The sequence below is a fragment of the Rhinolophus hipposideros genome (assembly GCF_964194185.1).
Source record: "Rhinolophus hipposideros genome assembly, chromosome: 1".
NCBI lineage: Eukaryota > Metazoa > Chordata > Mammalia > Chiroptera > Rhinolophidae > Rhinolophus > Rhinolophus hipposideros.
In genome coordinates this window covers 97,808,820-97,828,156 of record NC_138047.1, presented here as the reverse complement: position 1 = coordinate 97,828,156, position 19,337 = coordinate 97,808,820, and the positions used below count along the sequence as shown (strand labels likewise).

General features: G+C 37.4%; 1 protein-coding gene across 9 annotated transcripts in view; it reads right to left on the bottom strand.

Annotated features, from left to right (window-relative positions):
• Nucleotides 1-19,337, bottom strand: part of KCNIP4 (potassium voltage-gated channel interacting protein 4) — a 1,007,764-nt gene that overhangs the window by 16,990 nt on the left and 971,437 nt on the right. For all 9 annotated transcript variants that reach the window (XM_081048279.1, XM_081048284.1, XM_081048283.1 and 6 more), the window contains 2 exons: nucleotides 13,669-13,738; nucleotides 5,768-5,838 (listed from right to left, as the gene is read on the bottom strand). In XM_081048279.1, the coding sequence (XP_080904405.1) occupies nucleotides 5,768-5,838; nucleotides 13,669-13,738 (141 nt within the window). The remainder of the gene's footprint in view (nucleotides 1-5,767; nucleotides 5,839-13,668; nucleotides 13,739-19,337) is intronic.

Sequence of the window (19,337 nt, the reverse complement as noted above, 5' to 3'; positions counted from 1 at the left end):
GTGTGTGTGTGTGTGTGTGTGTGTGTGTAGGAACTTCTCCACACCAGCAATCAGTTTTCAAACAACAGTTGGGTATCTTACAATTTAACTCAATTCCGACACTGTCTACCCGGATATAGAGCCAGTCCCAAAAGCTGGGGGCTTAGTCCTACAAGACTACACCCCCACCCCACCCCCCACACGTTAGATGCCAGTCAACCGGAAGTCTAGGTAGTCACCTGTGTTTCTGCTTGATGGGATACAGAGTAGAGGTTCCAACAACCCCCTCCTTGGATTCCTTTACTTTGCTAGACCAACTCACAGAACTCAGAGGAATATTTTACTTACTAGATTACTGGTTTTTTTATAAAAGGATATACTTTAAGAAGGGCCAGATGGAAGAGACACATCGGGCATGGTATGTGGAAGGGTCGTGACACTTCTATGACCTCTCACGTCACATCACTCTCCCCAAATCTCCACATGTTCACCAATCTGGAAGCTCTTTGAACCCTGACTTTTGGGTTTTTATGAGGGCTTCATTACATAGGCATGGTTGATTAAATCATTAGCGTTTGGTGATTAAACTCAACTTCCAGGTTCTTTCCTCTCCCCACAGGTCAAAGAGGTGGGAATGAAAGTTTCAACCCTCTAATCACATGGTTAGTTCTTTTGGAAATCAGCCCCCATCCTTAGGTGAGGTCAGATATACTTTCCACCTTCCAGGACAGGGAATAGAGTCAATGGAATTGTAACAGCTGTAAACAATGTCAGAGGGCCAGTAGACTGGGGGTGGAGGGTATCACTTTGTGAGGGGTGTAAGTGTCTAACTATTACATTGTTTTGTACATCTGAAACTAATAAAAAATATGGGGGGAAAAAGAAGTACACATTGATAGTTACAAAATATTCATGGGGATGCAAAATACAGCATAGGGAATATAAGTAATAATATTGTAACAATTATGTATGGTGCCACTTATCAGGGGGATTACTTTGTAAGTTATATAAACATCCAAACACTGTGCTATACACCTGAAACTAATATATTATAATATTGAATGTCAACTGCAATTGAAAGAAACAAAAATTAAAAAGAAATAATCTATCAAATACAAAATAAATAAATAAATAAATAAATACATAAATAAAAAAATTGACATAAATCAGACCAAAATATAACCTCATTAACATAAAAAAGACACCTTTATTACTCTCAGCACTTAAAACTGTGTGTTTTAGCTCTGTTCCAGAAATTGGGGACTAAGACCAAATATATGTATATATATATAATCAGTCACAATATCACACAGATATCAAAGAAAGAAAACAGAATTAATTATAAGGTGAACTAATGGATAATTCTATTCCCTAGAAACCAAACACTGCCATTTAGAATATAAGCAAATAGATAAGTTATACATTCTACCCATAGTTTTCCTAACAAAAATAAAAGGAAACAGTCACAGTTGATCAGAGTTAGTGTTTGGTTTATTCTCCTAACATGTAGATTTAAACATATTATTATCTATGACACACTATGCATTATCTGAATTACATTAGTGGTATATATATATATACATATACCACTAATGTAATTATGTGTATTATATATACCACTAATGTAATAATGTGTGTGTGTGTGTATATATATATGTATATATATATATATATACACACACACACACACACACACTAATATATATATATATATATATATATATAATTGCTATGCAGGTGAATACAGTATTTTCTTGTCTCCCCTATTTATTGGGCCTTAAAAAATAGGGTTTTGACTTTATCATCTTTGTATTTCCAATGCCTACCACAGTTGTTGGGCCACAGTAGATGCCAATAAATGTTCTTTACATTGTTAACCTTCTGGTATTGTTGTCATGTAATTGGGGAAGTGTAATTTACTTGTACAAACAGATAAATAGTACTAAAAAGCAAATTAAATGTGTGTAGTAATTTTCATCTCTTTTGAAAGATAAGTACAGATTTGTGACAATATAATGACGTAAAGGAACCATTTTTGGTCATTCCACCCCCCCCCCCACTCAAAAATTACTAAGCAGTACTCAGATGGAAATTTATAGCAATAAATGTCAACATTAAAAATGAAGAAATATCTCAAACTATGTAATGTTACACTTCAAGGAGGTAACAAAAGAACAAACTAAGCTTAAAATTAGCAGAAGAAAGAAAATAACAAAGATTAAAGCAGAAATAAATGAAACAGAGAATAGAAAAACAGTAAAAAAAATCAATAAAACTAAGAGTTGGTGTTTTGAAAAAAAGATAAACAAAACTGACAAACTCTTAGCTAGACTAAGAAAAAAGAGAGAAACAAATAAATAAATAAATACATCTGAAATGAAAAAGGAAACATTACAACTGATGCCACAGAAATAAAAGACTCAAAAGAGACATAAACAATTCTATGCGACAGACTGGATAATCTAGAAAAAAAAATGGGTAAATTCTTAGAAACACACAACTTATGAGGACTGAGTAAGGAAGTAAAAAAAAAAAAAAAAAGCCTGCCTACACCTGTAACTAGGAGATTGCATCAGTAATCAAAAACCTCCCAACAAAGAAAAGCCCAGGACCAGATGGCTTCACTGGTGATTTCTGCTAAACATTTAAAAAACCAACACCAATCCTTGACAAACTCTTCCAAAAAATTGATGAGGAAGGAATACTTCTAAACACAGTTATGAGGCCAGCATTATCTTAGTACTAAAGCCAGACAAAGACTCACAAGAAAAGAAGACTACAAGCCAATATTGCAGATAAACATAAATGCAAAAATCCTCCACAAAAGACAAGCACACCAAATTCAACAGCACATTAAAAGGATCACACACCATGACCACTTGGATTTATCTCTGGGGTGGATAGATGGTTCAACATATGAAAATTAATAAATGTGACATACCACATTAATAGCATAAAGGATAAAAAAACACCTAACCATCCCAATAGATGTAGAAAAAGCCTTTGATAGAGTTCAACATGTGTTCATGATAAAAACTTTCAATAAACTAGGAATAGAAGGAAAGTACCTCAACATAATAAAGGCCATACATGAAAAGCCCACAGCTAACATCATGCTCAATGATGAAAGACTGAAAGCTTTCCCTCTAAGATCAGCATCAAGACAAGGATGACCATTCTTGCCTCTTCTATTCAACACAGTACAGGAAGTGCTAGCCAGAGTAATTAGACAAGAAAAAGAAATCAGATGACATCATCTTATATATAAAGATCCCAAAGACTCCACCAAAACCAAGAAAACGCTAGAATAAACACATTCAGTAAAGTTGCAAGGTACAAAATCAACATTCAAAAATCAGTTGCATTTCTATGTATCAACAATGTACTATATAAAAAAGGAAATTAAGAAAACAATCCCATTTACAATAGCACCGAAATGATTAGAATAAAACACTTAAAAATAAACTTTAAGGAGGTCAAAAACTTGTATATCAAAAACTACAAAACATTGATAAAATAAATTAAAGAAGACACAAACAAATGGAGAGTTACGTGGATTACAAGGCTTAATATTGTTAAAATATTCATACTACCCAAAGCCATCTGTAGATTCAATGCAATCCCTCTCAAAATTCTGAAGGTATATTTTCACAGATAAAAACAATTCTGCAATTCTTATGGACCATAAAAGATCGCGATTTGTGGGGAGCTGATGCATAAAGAGTTAAACTAAATGAGTCAAGGACAACTTGACAGAAAAAAGCCAAAGGAGAACTTGGCTAATCAAGAGGTACGAATAGAAAACTCCCAAGGGGAACTTATCTAAACAAAAGAAACAAGTAAAAACCAACTGTTCTGGGAACAAGGATTTATCTAGAGGCTGGAGAACAGTCAGGACCAAACATCTAAATACAACAGGGTTACTTTATATTTGCTGTCTCAGCCTTCTGATGTAATCTTCCTGTCCTTGTGCACATAAAAGAGAGCTGTAAAATAAAGTAGGTGCAACAGTCTAATGAGAACTGCTTGCCCTCCTGACCCCATCTTTGTCTCTTGTCTCTTTTTTCTAATCCTCACTCCCTACTCAGGGACCCTTCGTCTCGTCGGCAGGCTCCGACAGCGATTATTCAAATAAATCCTGATAAAGAAGAACAAGACTGGAGGCATTGCACTTCCTGATTTCAAAATATATTACAATTCTATAGTAATCAACATAGTATGGTACTGGGATAAAGACAGATATACACCGATGAAACAGAATAGGGAACACAGAAATAGATCCACACGTAATCGGTCAATTGAACTTTGACAAGGGTGCCAAGAATACACAACGGAAAGTGAAAGGATAGTCTCTTCAACAGATGTGTTATCCACTGGATAGCCACACCCCCAAAAATGAAATCAGATCCTTACCACTATCCACAGTTATCATTCAAAAATAGATTAAGACCTGAAACCATAAAACTCTTAGAAGTAAACATAGAGGGAAAACTTCATGACATTGGTCTTGGCAATGATTTCAGGAATATGACACCAAAAGCACAGGCAACAATAAGGAAATCAATAAACAAGTTGCATAACATTAAACTAAAAAGCTTCTGTGCAGCAAAGGAGACAATCAACAAAGTGAAAAATCAACCTGTGGAATGGGAAATAATATTTGGAAACCATATATCCGATAAGGGGTTATCTCCAAAATATATAAAAAAAACTCCTATAACTCAATAGTAAAAGTAAATAAATCTAATAACCCAATTTAAAAAATGGTCTGAGGGTGTGAATAGGCATTTCTCTGGAGAAGATACACAAATGGCCAACAGATATGTGAAAAAATGTTCAGTGTCAGTAATCATCAGTGAAATGTAAATCAAAACCACAATAAGATATCATCTCACACCTATCAGATGGCTATCATAAAACAAAAACAAGAACTGAAAGATGATACATTTTGACAAGGACATGAGAACGGGCAAAATGAGAACACTTAAATACTGTTTGTAGGGATGCAACATGGTGCAGCTATTACGGAAAACAGTATGGAGGGTCCTCAAAAAATTACAAATAGAATTACCACATGATCTAGCAATCCTATGTGCTAAGATTTGAAATCCAAATGATTTGAAATCAGGACCTTGAAGGCATATTAGCATTCTCATGGTCATTGCAGTTCTATTCACAGCAGTCAAGATGTGAAACAACCTACATGCCCATGGATAGATGACTGGATAAAGAAAATGTGGCGTATACATGCAGTGGAATACTATTCAGCCTTAAGAAGACAAAGAGCATACCGCAACATGGATGAACATGGATGAACAGCATACCACATGGATGAGCCTTGAGGGCATCATGCTAACTGAAATGAGCCACCATAGAAAGATAAATATTGCATGATTCCTCTTATATGATGTATTCCAAACAGTCAAATTCATAGAATCAAGGAGTGGAATGGTGGTTGCCAGGGGCTACGGAAGGGGGAAATGAATCAACGGACATAGAGTTTCAGTTAAGCAAGATGGCTAAGGTCTGGAGACCTGCTGTACAACATGGTACCTGCTGTCAGCAATAATGTATTGCACTCTCAAAAATTTGTGAAAAGGGTAGATCTCATGTTGAGTGTGCTTACCACAAAAAAAAAACAACAAAAAAAAAACAAACAAAAAAGAGTACAACACTCAAAAAGAAAAAAAAAATAAACCATCAAACTCAAATTTTCCAACTAAAACCATTGATTCCCTTTCAGTGTCTAAAGTCAGATCACATTTAAAAAAAACAGTCTAAGACTTACCTCAAAACTCACAGCTCCATTGTGGTCCGTATCAAATGCATTGAACAGAAAGTGTGCATATGTTGTAGAGTCTGAAATGTTGAAAAGGGAATATCATTAAGTCAGTGTTTCAATATCCTACATAAAAAATATGTATAGTATGTCCAAGCCTCCTTCTACTCAGGAAAATTTACCCTGTCTCCTTTAACTTATGCTTTCTTTCCAGCTGTCCACTTTCTTTCAGTAGAGGATTGAAATTTGAGATTCACAGGCGTGAGCTACCTATGTAGACGCCACGGATGACAGACATTCTCTAAGTTTCTGGCAGGAAAGGCTCTGAACACACGGGAGTGTGGGGGGATGTTACTGTCACTGGGATGAGTACTGTACCATAGATGGGTGTGAGGATTAAGGGAGACACACATCTGGAAATTGCTTAGTGCTCGGTGGGGACTGTCTGTAGAAGCAGAATGATAAAAATCCTACAAATGAGACACAGATGAATTGCTATTATACGTGTTATTCGTCATTTTTACAAGTTAGATTCGGTATTAGGACTCAGAGAGGTTGAGAAACTTGCCAAAGCCACACAGTCAATAAGGAATAGAGTGGGACATAACTCAGGTCTCTCTGACTGAAAAAACAGCTCACAGCCAGGGAAGTTGCCTGATGAAGTAGAGACAGCAGTGATGTGGAGAGTTTCTGTGGCCATGTTGGAAGGGTGGTCCTAGAGATTCTTGGTTACAAGCAGCAGGGAGCCCCGGCTCTGCCTGGGTCCTGGGTCAGATTCGAGGCTAGGAATAATGGTGGGCAGCTTTGGACTTTTCTCTGATGACACTGAAGTGTTCTAAAATCCAATACTTCGCCTTAGTTTGCGTCTAGTAGGTTTTCTCCCTCTAATGTTGTTTTCCTTCCTCTTCCCTTTTCTCCTTTGTCTCCCTAACCTCCGCACTTTCTGCTTTTTCATTTTAAAAACATATACTTTTTCTTATTTTCTTTTTTCAGTGTAGTTTTCATTTTTAAGTGCGTTTGTGCTTGAGCCTTGATCAAATCTACCTGATTATTTTAAATGTTTCATCTCGTGGGTGTTAGTTTTTTATCTTAACCTTTTTTATAGTTAAAAAAAAATGTAACCTTTTAGCTCATTGGCTCTAGGATTTTATCTTTTGTTTAAAATCCATTTTTATTTTATAACTCGTAACCTTTGTTTTTATTGGGATTTTAACAAAACTTCGATTCACCTTTGAGTTTATGAATTGTTTTCTAAAGGTTGTCAAAAAACTAAGTCAGAGTAGCAGGAGTAGAGAACTGTCCACCCAAACAGGAAGGTCAGAGGTCGTACAAACTTCCCTCCTAGCTCTCAAGGGTCCATGACTTCCTTATGGATCGTTTTTCCTGAATGCTTTTCCCCAGTGGTTAATGGTAGTGAAGGCCATATATTTCATGAGGTAGGCTGTACACTCGGTTTCTCAAAAGGATGGTGGCATTTTCTTTCACCTCTTACCTTTAAATATGATATGAGAAACCGCATATTATCAGACATATGAATTATTAACCCTGCTTTCAATGAACTAAACAGGCACCATAGTTCTAAATAATATGTAAAGTCCCATCTAGAGTGGATGTCCATCAAGTATCGATGGGTTGCAGGAAGGAATCCTTGAATAAGGGATCAGGGACTCAATCCAATCAACTTAGTGCAATTGTTGGGAAGTTGCTATAGAGGTGCCAGGAAATGGCAACCTCTTTTTATTCACAAAGTTGTTTTGCTCTCAACAGTACTCTTACACAGATTTCTTGAACTATTTATTGCCCTGTGGAGATATGAGCTGACAAGTGGTATGTTAGACTATTTTCAGGAGGGAAGAAAAATAAATTTTGCCTAATTTATAATGAGCTTCATTAAGCAGATCTTGTGTTACTCTGTTTATATAATCAAGGTGAATACTTTTACCTTAGCAAACAAAATTTACCATGAATAATGGCTCAGAACAAACATTGTTGAGGATTCTTTAATATTTAGAAAAACAAGATAATGAGGGCATAAAATAATTACCATGCTTCTCAAATGGAGTTGCTCCAGCTTTATACCTTGACAAACGGGACATAAACTCCCAACGTTTGCCCTAATGTGGTACAGAGTACTTCTTGTTCCTCTAAATGTATCTTGTCAATTCTCCTGGAAGTTCAGTTTTCCAGCCTGGGTACTGTGCAGAGAGTGGTTGGTAATAATGTAGTGAAGTCAGACTGCCTGAACTTGAATTTCAGCTCCACCAAATATTAACTGGATGACCAGGAGCAAGTTGTTCCACCTCTTTGTGACTCAGTTTCCTCATCTACAAAATGATACGTGCTTCATAGAGTCAACGTGAAAAGATTAAATGAGATACTACACGCAAAGTGGTTAGAACAGTCCGAGGTACATATTAAATTAAGTGTTCAATAAATATTAGCTATTCTTCTTCTTTCATAGACAAGACACTCTTCTTTCAACTACTTTAAAGACATGTGATCATTTTTTTTTACAGATATAGTTTCACCTGAAAAGGTTCCTGTTGTTGTTGTTTTTTTTTTTTTTGTGTGTGTGTGTGTGTGTGTGTGTGAATTCTGTATTGCATGTTAAAGTGATTAGAGTTCTAATTTGATGCTACTTTATGCTCAACAGACTAGTAGAATTGTCATGAAAAACACTGAGTTTTCTGATGGAGTTTGGATTTCTTCTGGCGATCATTTGGAGACAGTGAAAGTTTTTAAAGAAGAGGAGTGATGCTACTAGCTTGGATTGGGCAAGAGGAAGGAACTAAGGCGCTGGAAGTATCAGGCTGGGCACAGAGGTGGACGCATGAAGAAAAGGGAAACTGTACAAAAGCTTCTGTGTTTTGGGTTCATCTGATGGCGTTCTTAGATACTCAGGAAATATTTGCATCAAGGATGACTACTTGAACTGGCTCCCTGGATTCTAGAGTTCAGTGCAGTTGAGGGCTCAAAAGGTATAACAATGATCTCTACTCTGCTCATACGGCATGATGGTCTTTTTTCTTCACATTTCCTTACGTAAAACGAAAATAATTACAGTTTAATATGCTGAGGTAGCTTCAGTTTCTTAGGATTTTACTTGTGTAGTTGAAATTTTACAGTTGGGGGAAACAACTTCTGGCTTCTTAGGATAGGACGTGATCTTGGCTATCGCTTAGCTATTTATCTGTGTTTAACAGCAGTGGCAAATTACTGCAGGTACTCTTAGCGGCTTAGCTGAGGTCACCTAAGTTTATGGTGGAGTTGGTAATGAAATCAAGACATTCCAACACCACCTGTTAGAAATAAAGAGTGTTAGAGAAGAAAGAAAACTGAGAATTCCTGTGTTCCACATGTGTAGCTGTTGTAAAAATGCTGTTCCACATTTTATAGAGGAACAGCCTGAGGCCAAGAGACATAACTGTCTGAGTCACATGTCCTGCTCGTGGCATGGTTCATCCACAAACTCAGGACGCATGACTTAGTCCAGTGTCCTTCCCCAGTTGCTTCCAAACCCCAGTGATGATACCAATTAACCCCTTCGTTGAAGATGCCATTGATATGCATACATTTCAGAGTAATTGATACTCATGTTTCAGATCTGTACATTGAAATCAATCTGGTTGATTTCTTTCTTCCCATCATATATCCCTCCTCCTACCTGAATTCAAGCACAAGTTACAGAATTAGCCTAAAGCATTTGAATATACAATTCATGGCACTGTTACCATGATCTGCATAAGGCAGGCTCATATACATGAATAGTAGTTTCTGTTCAATAAGTCCTTTAAAAATCACCCTGGCAATTCTTACAAATATTGTCCTACATATTGTCCTACATATTCAGTGGTGGAACTGTTTGAAAAATTTAAAAAACGTCTTTATGTTCGTGGAACCCATATAACTGCATCAAGTGCTCTGAACACAATGGCTGCTCAGTAAACATTTGTTGACTTAGAACCTTTGGACTGGAGCTCATTCATTCATTCCATTAATTGCTCTTGATCCAATGAGAGTAAGTGAAAAATTCTTACAATATGAGCAAAAGTAGCCCAGGAAATTGCCATTTTTATGAGCTTTAAAAATGCTTAGTGAGCTAAGAGCTTCCATACTGAAGCTTCTACTGTACGTGGAGTTGAAAAAGTATTTCTGTAACAACACAGGTGAGGGCACCAATAAACCACATCCTCTCGGCTTGTTTTATAGTAAGTAGACTTTATCCCTTATAAAGAAGAAGCTTCTGTTCAACCCAGTTTTGTTGACATCCAGAACACCAAACAAGTTGTGCTTGGTAAACCATCTTGCTAAACAATACAGAAAACAAAGAGCCTGACACAATACAAATTGCAGGAGGTTCTGCAGTGAGGCAAAGCATTTTCCTGGAGGAAATGGTGAGACATTGTGATTTATGGAACCATCATTCTTACTGCTCATAATGAGAGAAACCTGTTCCGTTAAGATCATCAACCTAAATAAGTGACTTCATAGAAGCATGAGGATGGCTATAACATGAACTTGCTTGCCATTGGAGGTGATGTTCTTCCTTAGATCATTTCCCCCTTTCTAGCAGCATTGCAAAATACAATTTGCATGCATAACATTAATTTTTAAAATTACAAGTCGTCACTTTTTACAATATTTCATTTCTTTCATTTATACCTGGTACTTTTAGATTTATGCATTCAATTAACATGAATAGTCAAAGAATTTTTAAGAGTGCAGAAGTAATTTTTCTTCAAATCCCTTTGGATCTTGTAACAAGAATCCTGGGCAAAGGATTGTACTTAACTAGATGTTCTCGAATGCCGAAATGTGATTTTTCAAATAAAGGTAAGTTTTTAACATGGAACTGTATCTAATCTGTAGTATGTAATAACTTTCATTTGAGATAATAAAAAAATGACTTAAAGATTTCCATTTGTGCTAGGTGCTTTGACATTAATGCCTATCAATATGTTGGCAGACAATTAAATATATAGTAAACATGAATTCTCTTTAAAAAGTCCATGGTTTTTAATAATTTAGAAATATATGAGTTAAATGATATTCTAAATTCTTTATTAATGCCCACACTGGATCCATTACAATCTGGCATCAGATCCTAGGACCAATACTTGTCTGTGGGCTTTGAGATACTGGGTAATGAGATACCGTAGAGGAGTTGTCACCATGATATGTCCAAATTCGTGTAATAAAGGGTCACCCTGTGTTTTCTAAGAATTGAATTCTAACTAACATCTTTTAAAAGGCCATCTTAAATGAAATTTTCTATTTTGGCAACCCATGCACAAAATTGTTTTCAACCCACTGAAATATCTAATACCAAATGGACTGATAAGCAAAAGAGAAACTAATTTTTGTATAGCACAAGTAATATTTAGGTGTTGCATATTTTCAAAATGACTTTTACAGATATTATTCCATCATATTATATTAGCCACCAGGTGAGGTGGATGTCATTCATTCATTCACGCATTCACTCATTTACCCAGTGAATACTTATCGAGTGCTACTACTTGTCAGTCACTGTTTTATGACCTGTGGATACAGCAGTGAACAAAACAGACAAAAACCTCTGCTCCTTTGGAGATGACATTCTCGTGAGGAAAGAGATAATAAACAAGAACAAAAATGGGTTACATATGTATATTATCAGGTGCTCTTGAGTGCTAAAGGGAAGCATAAAGCAGGGGAAGGGCATGGGGAATGTGTAAGGGGTTGCCATTTAACATAGGGTGACAGCTGAATGAAAGCCAAGGTTGTGAGGTATTGAGATGGATATGTGGGAGAAAAGAATTCCAGGCAGAAGGAACAGCAAGTCCAAAGGTCCAGAGGCAGCAACATGACCGGGCTGTTGGAGGAACGGTAAGGAGGCCAGTGTGGCTGGAAGAGTGATGACTAAGGAGGCAGAGAGGGGACCTGAGACCGGTGACCACCGGTGTAGGACACTGTGTGGGCTGTGGCTTATAATCCGAGGGGATGGGAGGTGTGGGCAGAGCAGGGACGTGGCCTGGCTTCCCTTCTACCAGGATCACTGGGGCTTGTGTGGAGAATAGACCATGATGGGGGAGTTGGCAGGACAGTCGGAATCAGAGACTAACTCAGACACTACTGAGTTATTTTGGTGGCTTTTTTAAAGAGGAAAGCAGTAAAAAAAAAAAAAAGAAAAGAAAAAGAAAAAAGAAATATATATATATGTGTATATATATATATGTATATATATACACACACACACATACACACACACACACACACACATATATATATGCAAGGAAATGGATGAACTTCCCTGTACCTTAGTTTCCACATTTATTAAAAAGGGAGAATCAAATTAGGGCTGTTGGAAGGTGAGGGGAAATGCATGCCAGGACCCGACATATATTAGACACCACATGAATGGCCGCTATTTTCGTTCAGGTTCGATTTGTCTGGATAGCCTCTTTTTTATTTCTTCCTTGTTCTCCAGCTGGTCTAATTGTCCTACATTGTGCTTTCATAATAGCAGTTTTTTAAACCTCTATCTTCACACTTATACTTTATTTTGACCTTGACCATCTGCTGCACTAGAATACAACATTGCTTTGTGCAGGTACCACAACTTATTCCTCTTACATTACCAGCGCTTAACATACAGCTGGGCACAGCGTAGCCTGTGGGACAAACTTGAGCTGCGCATCCTGTTGGGTGACTGAAGGAGAAACAATACTGTCCAAGCGCCAATATATCTCTTCACTCATCTCTAACATATACACATTATCATTATGCTCTCCTGTTTTCTTTCTATTATTAAAATAATATCTAGAATGGTATTAATTTCCTCAGATGTGGGGTGTGATGGGGTGGGTCATAGCAAAAAGTAACCTAAAGCGAGAGAAAGAGCCCAAAGAACGCAATGTGAGGCTCCAAAAAATCTAGGTTCGAACCCAGATCTACCATGTAATGAAAACTGTATTTCCCTGAAAATAAGACGTAGCCGGACAATCAGCTCTAATACATCTGTTGGAGCAAAAATTAATATAAGACCCAGTCTTATTTTACTATAAGACCGGGTCTTTAATATAATATAATATAATGTAATGTAATGTAATATAATATAATATAATATTGAGTCTTATATTAATTTTTGCTCCAAAAGATGCATTAGAGCTGATGGTCTGGCTAGGTCTTATTTTCAGGGAAACACGTGTCCCTGACCAAGCCATTTAACTTCTCGAAGCCCCAGATTTCACACCTGTAAATTGAGGATAATTACATTTGTCCTCATTTTGAGAGCTGGGAGACTCAAATGAAACCTACATTGCACGTGAAAGCTTTGTGTCATATCCAGGACCTTGTCAGAAAGCACTGTACATCTGAGAGCCACAGTACTAGGCACAGAGCAACACTGTTTGTGCTAAACTGAAGCATGAACTTGGATATTTGATCATTTGTTCGTAGTTTACTGATATATTAAAAATCATATGCACTGGCGTGCTGTATAGTAATTCTTTTACATAAAGATCGAACATGTAGCATCATGTTGTGAAAGACTAACCCAAACTCAAGATTGCAAGCATAAGTAGTCCAGCAAGGAAGTGGTATGCAAGATCAACACACAAAGTGAGTGACCTCACCAAATGGTGACATAGGTCATTGCCAACCTTACACCTCTTCACAGGGAGAACAACTAATAATTATTCATGAGCAAAAACCACTGAGAAACTCCAAGAACATGGGGATGAGGCTTTAACATCACCCTATCCCAGAGAGACCAAGAAAGAGTGCACGTGAATGGTAAGAGAAGTCACTATATGTTTATCACACTGTCCCTTCCCCAGGCCAGTGCAGCACCATGTGGAAGGAAAAGAAAAAGATTGCAAGCATAATTCTAACTGAGAATACATTAAAAAGCCCACACTCTTACTTACCTCCCTGTGGAAAGAATTGTGAATAAATCTCTTTGAAGGTTTCTTCATTAACAACACCGCTGGGGCATTCCTAGAGAAAGTGGTAGAGAAGCAAGTTGAGAAAAGTGTTCAGAAAACTAATTTTTTGCACATTTTTAAACAGCACGGTCTACGATGCAGAGCTGTGCCAAGAAAACCAACCACCCATCCATTATTACAAAGAATGTAAAAGCACGTGATAAGGTTTTCTGTCCCAGTTCTCACAGAAAGAATTGCCCACGTAAACATCTTTGCATATAAATGTCCAAGCTGGTCTGACACATTCAAACATGCACTGCTGCTTGTGAGAACACATATGTTTATTATCAAAGAGGTAACAGGAAACTACATTGTTTTTCATAAAGCAGGGATTTTGCAAGATGCTTATCATATGGTCTTTGCTGGATCTTGGTGCTTTGTCCTCAGCAGATTTGCTGGACCCACATATACTTTAGTTCAATTACAAAATGGTATGCTCCCTTTGGGTCTAAGGTGGCCCAAAAAGTTTCAACCAGGACTAGTTACTCATTTCTGTTAACAGTATGTTCAGAAGTGCACAATAACTTGGTTTGTAAAAAGTGATCTTATATGAGTCAGGACTCCAAGATTTTTTGAATTTCTGGAGACGAATGTCTGAAAAGCCATGGGCCTGCCCATAATGAATTCCCACTTTCGTCCATCGGTGGAGTTATCTGAGACTCCTGGATATTGATCTTGGGAACTCCACGAACTATTGACGTGGCTCTGAGAGTAGGTCGGGCCTTTTCTATAAAAGGAGCAGAAATCTAAAACGTTATTAGAAGGAATCTGCCTTGGTGCAGAAAATGAGGACTAAACAAGTGGGTCTTAGACTGAGGTATGGCTGAGACTTCCTCCACTCTTTGGAGTGCTAAGAAGAGTCTGGCCAGGAATCTGAGGAGTAGGGACTCTTGGAACTGTGGAGATTGACAATCACATAATAATCCAGCATCAACTCACATGTGGGATGCTAATTATACATTGAAGATGAGGAAGTGATGAGCTCTGTTCTTTTGAGTAGTTTCTCATGAGCAGTCCCCTCTTACCTGAGTTCCTTTGGGTAGGCTATCACAGTACCTCAAAACTACCTGGCAAATTCCCAGGATTCACTGGGGGAGAATCAGGGGTGCAGTAACTTCCTTGACTTTAGGGATGAATATCCTGTGTACTTTAAATTTGACACTGTTCCTGGGATCTTCAATAATCACTTGTTGTGGTCTTTAAAGGTTCTCTTAACCCTTAAAATCATTGTCCACTCATGGATGAAATGGATTTATTAATTTGATCTTTATTCCAATGAACCAGATACTTATAACTGTAGTGTGCTTCACATGAGGTATTTTCTATTTTCTCATTCATTGATTCGAAAGGTAGGAACTCTGATATATAAACACAATTTAAAACAATAGTTTCAAGGTGAACTTGTGTGTAGAGAGCCTCTCAGTGTATATTTCTCCCACTCACTTGTTGTAATAAACCTATTACTTAAGTATCTCCACTCACAAAGGCAGAAATTGAGGTTCTGTGCTAAAGAACTCAGCTGCTCAGCTAGCCACTGGGAGAGCTGTAACATGGGCTTAGGACTTTCCAGGTTACCATAAGTTCTGGATATATGATCCTCGTGGAAATAATGACCCAAAGAACCTGAGGGAATTGGAGCAAAGAAATGACAGGCAAAAAGAAATGAGCAACAAAGCAAGCCAACTGTGATGGTTAATTGTATGTGTCAAGTTGTCTGGCCCATGATGCCCAAGTGTTTGATCAAACAATATTCTACATGTTTCTGTGGGGTTATTTTTGGGTAAGATTTACATGTAAATCAGTGCACTTTTGAATAAAGCGGTTTCCTTCCCATAATGTTGGTGGACCTTATCCAATCAGTTCAAGACATGCATAGAACAAAAGGCTGACCTCCACTGAGCAAGAGGGAAATCTCCAGAAGACTGCAGCTCTTTCTTGAGCCTCCAATTTGTCTGCCCCTGCTCCTCCCCCACACCAGACTTTGGACTGGTTAAGCCACCACAACAGTGAGAGCCAATTATTTAAAAGAAATCTCCTTCTGTGCATATACTCGTCTATTGTTCCATGTTTGGGGGAGAATCCTGGCTAATACATAAACAAAAGAAAAATCAATAGCTAGAACTCCAGAAAGGAAAGAAGATGGCATGTACATAGCTAATCACTCCAAAGTTTTGGCTAAATAACCCTATCTAGTTGGCAGCATCAGAACCAATTTCACAGTAAATAGGCACTTTGTAGTTGGATCCTCTCACACATGGAAATTGTGATTTATGAGCTATTTAACTCGGAGCCATCTGCTTGGGATAGTGAGAAGAGGGCAAATAGATGGCCGTCTGCCATCAGGTAGTGAATTTGTGCAAGGTCAGAGCGGGAAACCTGTCTCTGAGTTAGTGACTCTAGCAAGAGATGGCAAGTGAAGGGACATTGGCACTCAGCAAATTTGTCAGCTGCCTTTGGTCTCCGGAGGCATTTGATAAACATATCTTAAAATATGAAATAAAATTTAGACATTGATTTTCATATTTGTATTTGTTTTATGTTTTATCACATGTCTCTATATCAGACAAAAATCCTTCCTCTGCCAGCTGAAAGCCCCTGGTCAAGTTTTAGGGTGGTAAGTCTCACCAGCTTACATTAATTTACATCTTCAACCAATATGTATTATATGTTTATTATTCTAGGAACCATTCTAGGAACTGGGGCATCAGCAATAAACAAGGCAAAGGTCTTGCCCTCATGGGGCCTACACCCAAATAGAAAAAGAAAGGTCAAAACAAGACAAAAGATAACAAAAATAACAATCCAGAGGGTACGATCTTTTATGTTTTCTAAAGAGTTGTTATGGGAAACAAAAGCATTTTACTACCTTCACGTGAGAAAAATTCACTCAATTCTATAAGACTCTAGTCATTTTTAAAATGACACCAACGGTCTAGTCTCTAACTTTCTCCTCACCCCTTTTAGAGAATGGTTTATCCAGCAAAGTGGTATCTCCATCTATTCATCAAGAATGAAATTTGGCCTGGCCAAGTGTACAGCTAAGTGTACACAGTAAACGATATGGCCTAGGAGGCAGGTTATGTCCTGCTGCTATAAGAAGCAGGCCCCTAAATTGTAATACATTTAAAAGAATGTAGGATATTTCTTGCTCATCTAACAGACTTGGGTGGGTTTGCAGATCCCCTGATGGTTCTTCTCCTCAGAGTCATTAAGGAACGGAGGTTAATCTGGCTGTCTTCAATGTGTGGCTCCTGATTGTCTGTGATTCTCTGTGATTCTCTGTGATTGTCTCATTCAGAAGGAGAAAAAGGGTATTTGAATACTGTGCATGGGAGGTGTTTACGGGTCAGGTCTTGATAGTGGTAGGCATCATTTCCACTCTCACTGTGTTGGTTAGAAATCACTTAACAGGTCCACCCCAAACAGTGAAAGTCTCATGTGCCCAGGAAGAAGATATGAGCACATATTTGGTGACCTGCTAGCAATGTCTGTCTCAGAGTCTTATTTGAAATATACTCCAAATGTCTCTGCTCTGAAATCGTTCTCCTACTGAGGCTTTATTATGATTATCATCAAATCATGTAACATTATAAGTTATTTTCTCCTGGTATTATTTTCAAATGATGATATTTTCAAGTCAACAAGTCCAACAAGGCTTAAACATCTCAGTATGCACTTGTTCATTGGGCTCTCTTCATTCTAAGAGGAAGGATCCAATAAGCAGGAGAGTTCCCAGGTTTAGGAAAAGTGAGGAATGCCTTACTCATCTATACTTTGAGAAGAAACTATAACCTTCTGTAAGCCCTATGACTTGCATATTATATTTTCTAAAGACATTTTGTCTGATTATTAGCGAATGATTATTCTGTGAAAATGTGCTGTCTCTAGAAAAAAATTAAAGCAAGTCAAAATTTGCAATAATTCTATCACTGTAAGACCTTTTGGTCATTTATTTAAGCATATATTAATATGCTCTACAAATAAAATTGGGATAATACAAGAATATAGTTTTTTTTTTAATTTACAAAATATTCTGAATGTTTTCTATGCCATGATTTTTAATGGCTGCATAATAACGTATTCATTGAATTTACCATATTGTTGGATATTAAGGGGATTTCAGCATTTTTGTCCACATAGAAATAATGATGTAATTAATATTCCAGTGCATACATCTGTGATTCCACCTGTGGTTCTTTCTTTATGGCTAATCCCAGTAGGAGAATCACAAGACCAAAGGGTTTCAGCCATTTCAAGGCTCTTCCTATGCACAGTCACGTTGCTTTCCAGAGAGGCTCTTCCAATGTGTGCTACCACAGCTCGTTTATGAAAAAGTGTCGCATGTAGAGGGGCTGCTGACCAGAATCAGAAATGGATTTGAAATGCACCGAATCCCATGAATAAACAGCAATAATTTGCTTCCCTCATGAATCTACTTGTCATTCTGAAAATTGCCAGGGGACATCAAGGCATTTGTACAGGTTTCTCCAAGGGATAACATGATGTGTATTCGTGTAGATAGGAGGCTTTGATGCCACTCTGTAAGACCACTTTATCATAGTAACAACTGTTTATTAAGTGCATATTCAATGTCTTCTTACATAGATCACCTCTTTGATGGCTTTTACTTATCCTGAGAGGTAGGGATTATTTATACATGAAAAAAAAATGAAGCTCAGGCATATTAAAATTAAGTAACTTGTTGGAGTTACACAACAGTTTTTCACAGAGCCATCCATTTGTTCATTCTTAAGAAATAGTTACTCACACACGATGTGATATATAGGTGATGTATGACAGAATTGTATATCTGAAATCTATATAATTTTACTAACCATTGTCACCCCAATAAACTTTAATTAAAAAAATAAATAGTTATTCAGTGCCTACTATGTATCAAGTGCTGCTCTGCACACTGAAGATATAGGAGTGAGTTTTTAAAAATTCCATTTTGTTTCTATGGAATTAAAGTTCAGCGAAATCAAACTCATATACTTCTGACCCCATTAAATGTAATGTTATCTTGTGTCTGGATTATCATCTGTTTTTCCATTGGAAGTGGCCTCCTGGTGAACCATCTGTGGAAATACTTCTTTAGGAAGAAACACAATGTTTGTTTGCTCCCACAGACACCATCATGGCCATCCTGGAGAGAGCTACACGCAAAAACAAAGCCACTTCAATTAAAACGGGGACATTGATTCAAATATACATATGATATGAACAGGATGCAATAAATGTGGAATGAGATTTTCTCAGCACATAACTGCCATACATTTGTCAGGTGGTGAAAAAATACTTGCCCTTTTGGGCCTTACGGATGTGTTCCCTCATGATTCTTTCAGTCTTCTCACGTAGTATCACGGTACCCGCGAGCGTCAAGATCAGGTGTTAATGTGCAATGGATATTTTTCTATTACTAACATCAAAACTAACAAAATAGTGATTTTCATGATGACAACATGATGATCATGGTGATGATGATGATGATGAAGCTAATACGTATGACCACTTTCTACTTTGCAAGCATTGTGTTAAGCACTTACATAGATTATTTCGTGTGAATGATTAGATGGCTAGCATTACCTCCATTTTACAGATGAGCAAACTGC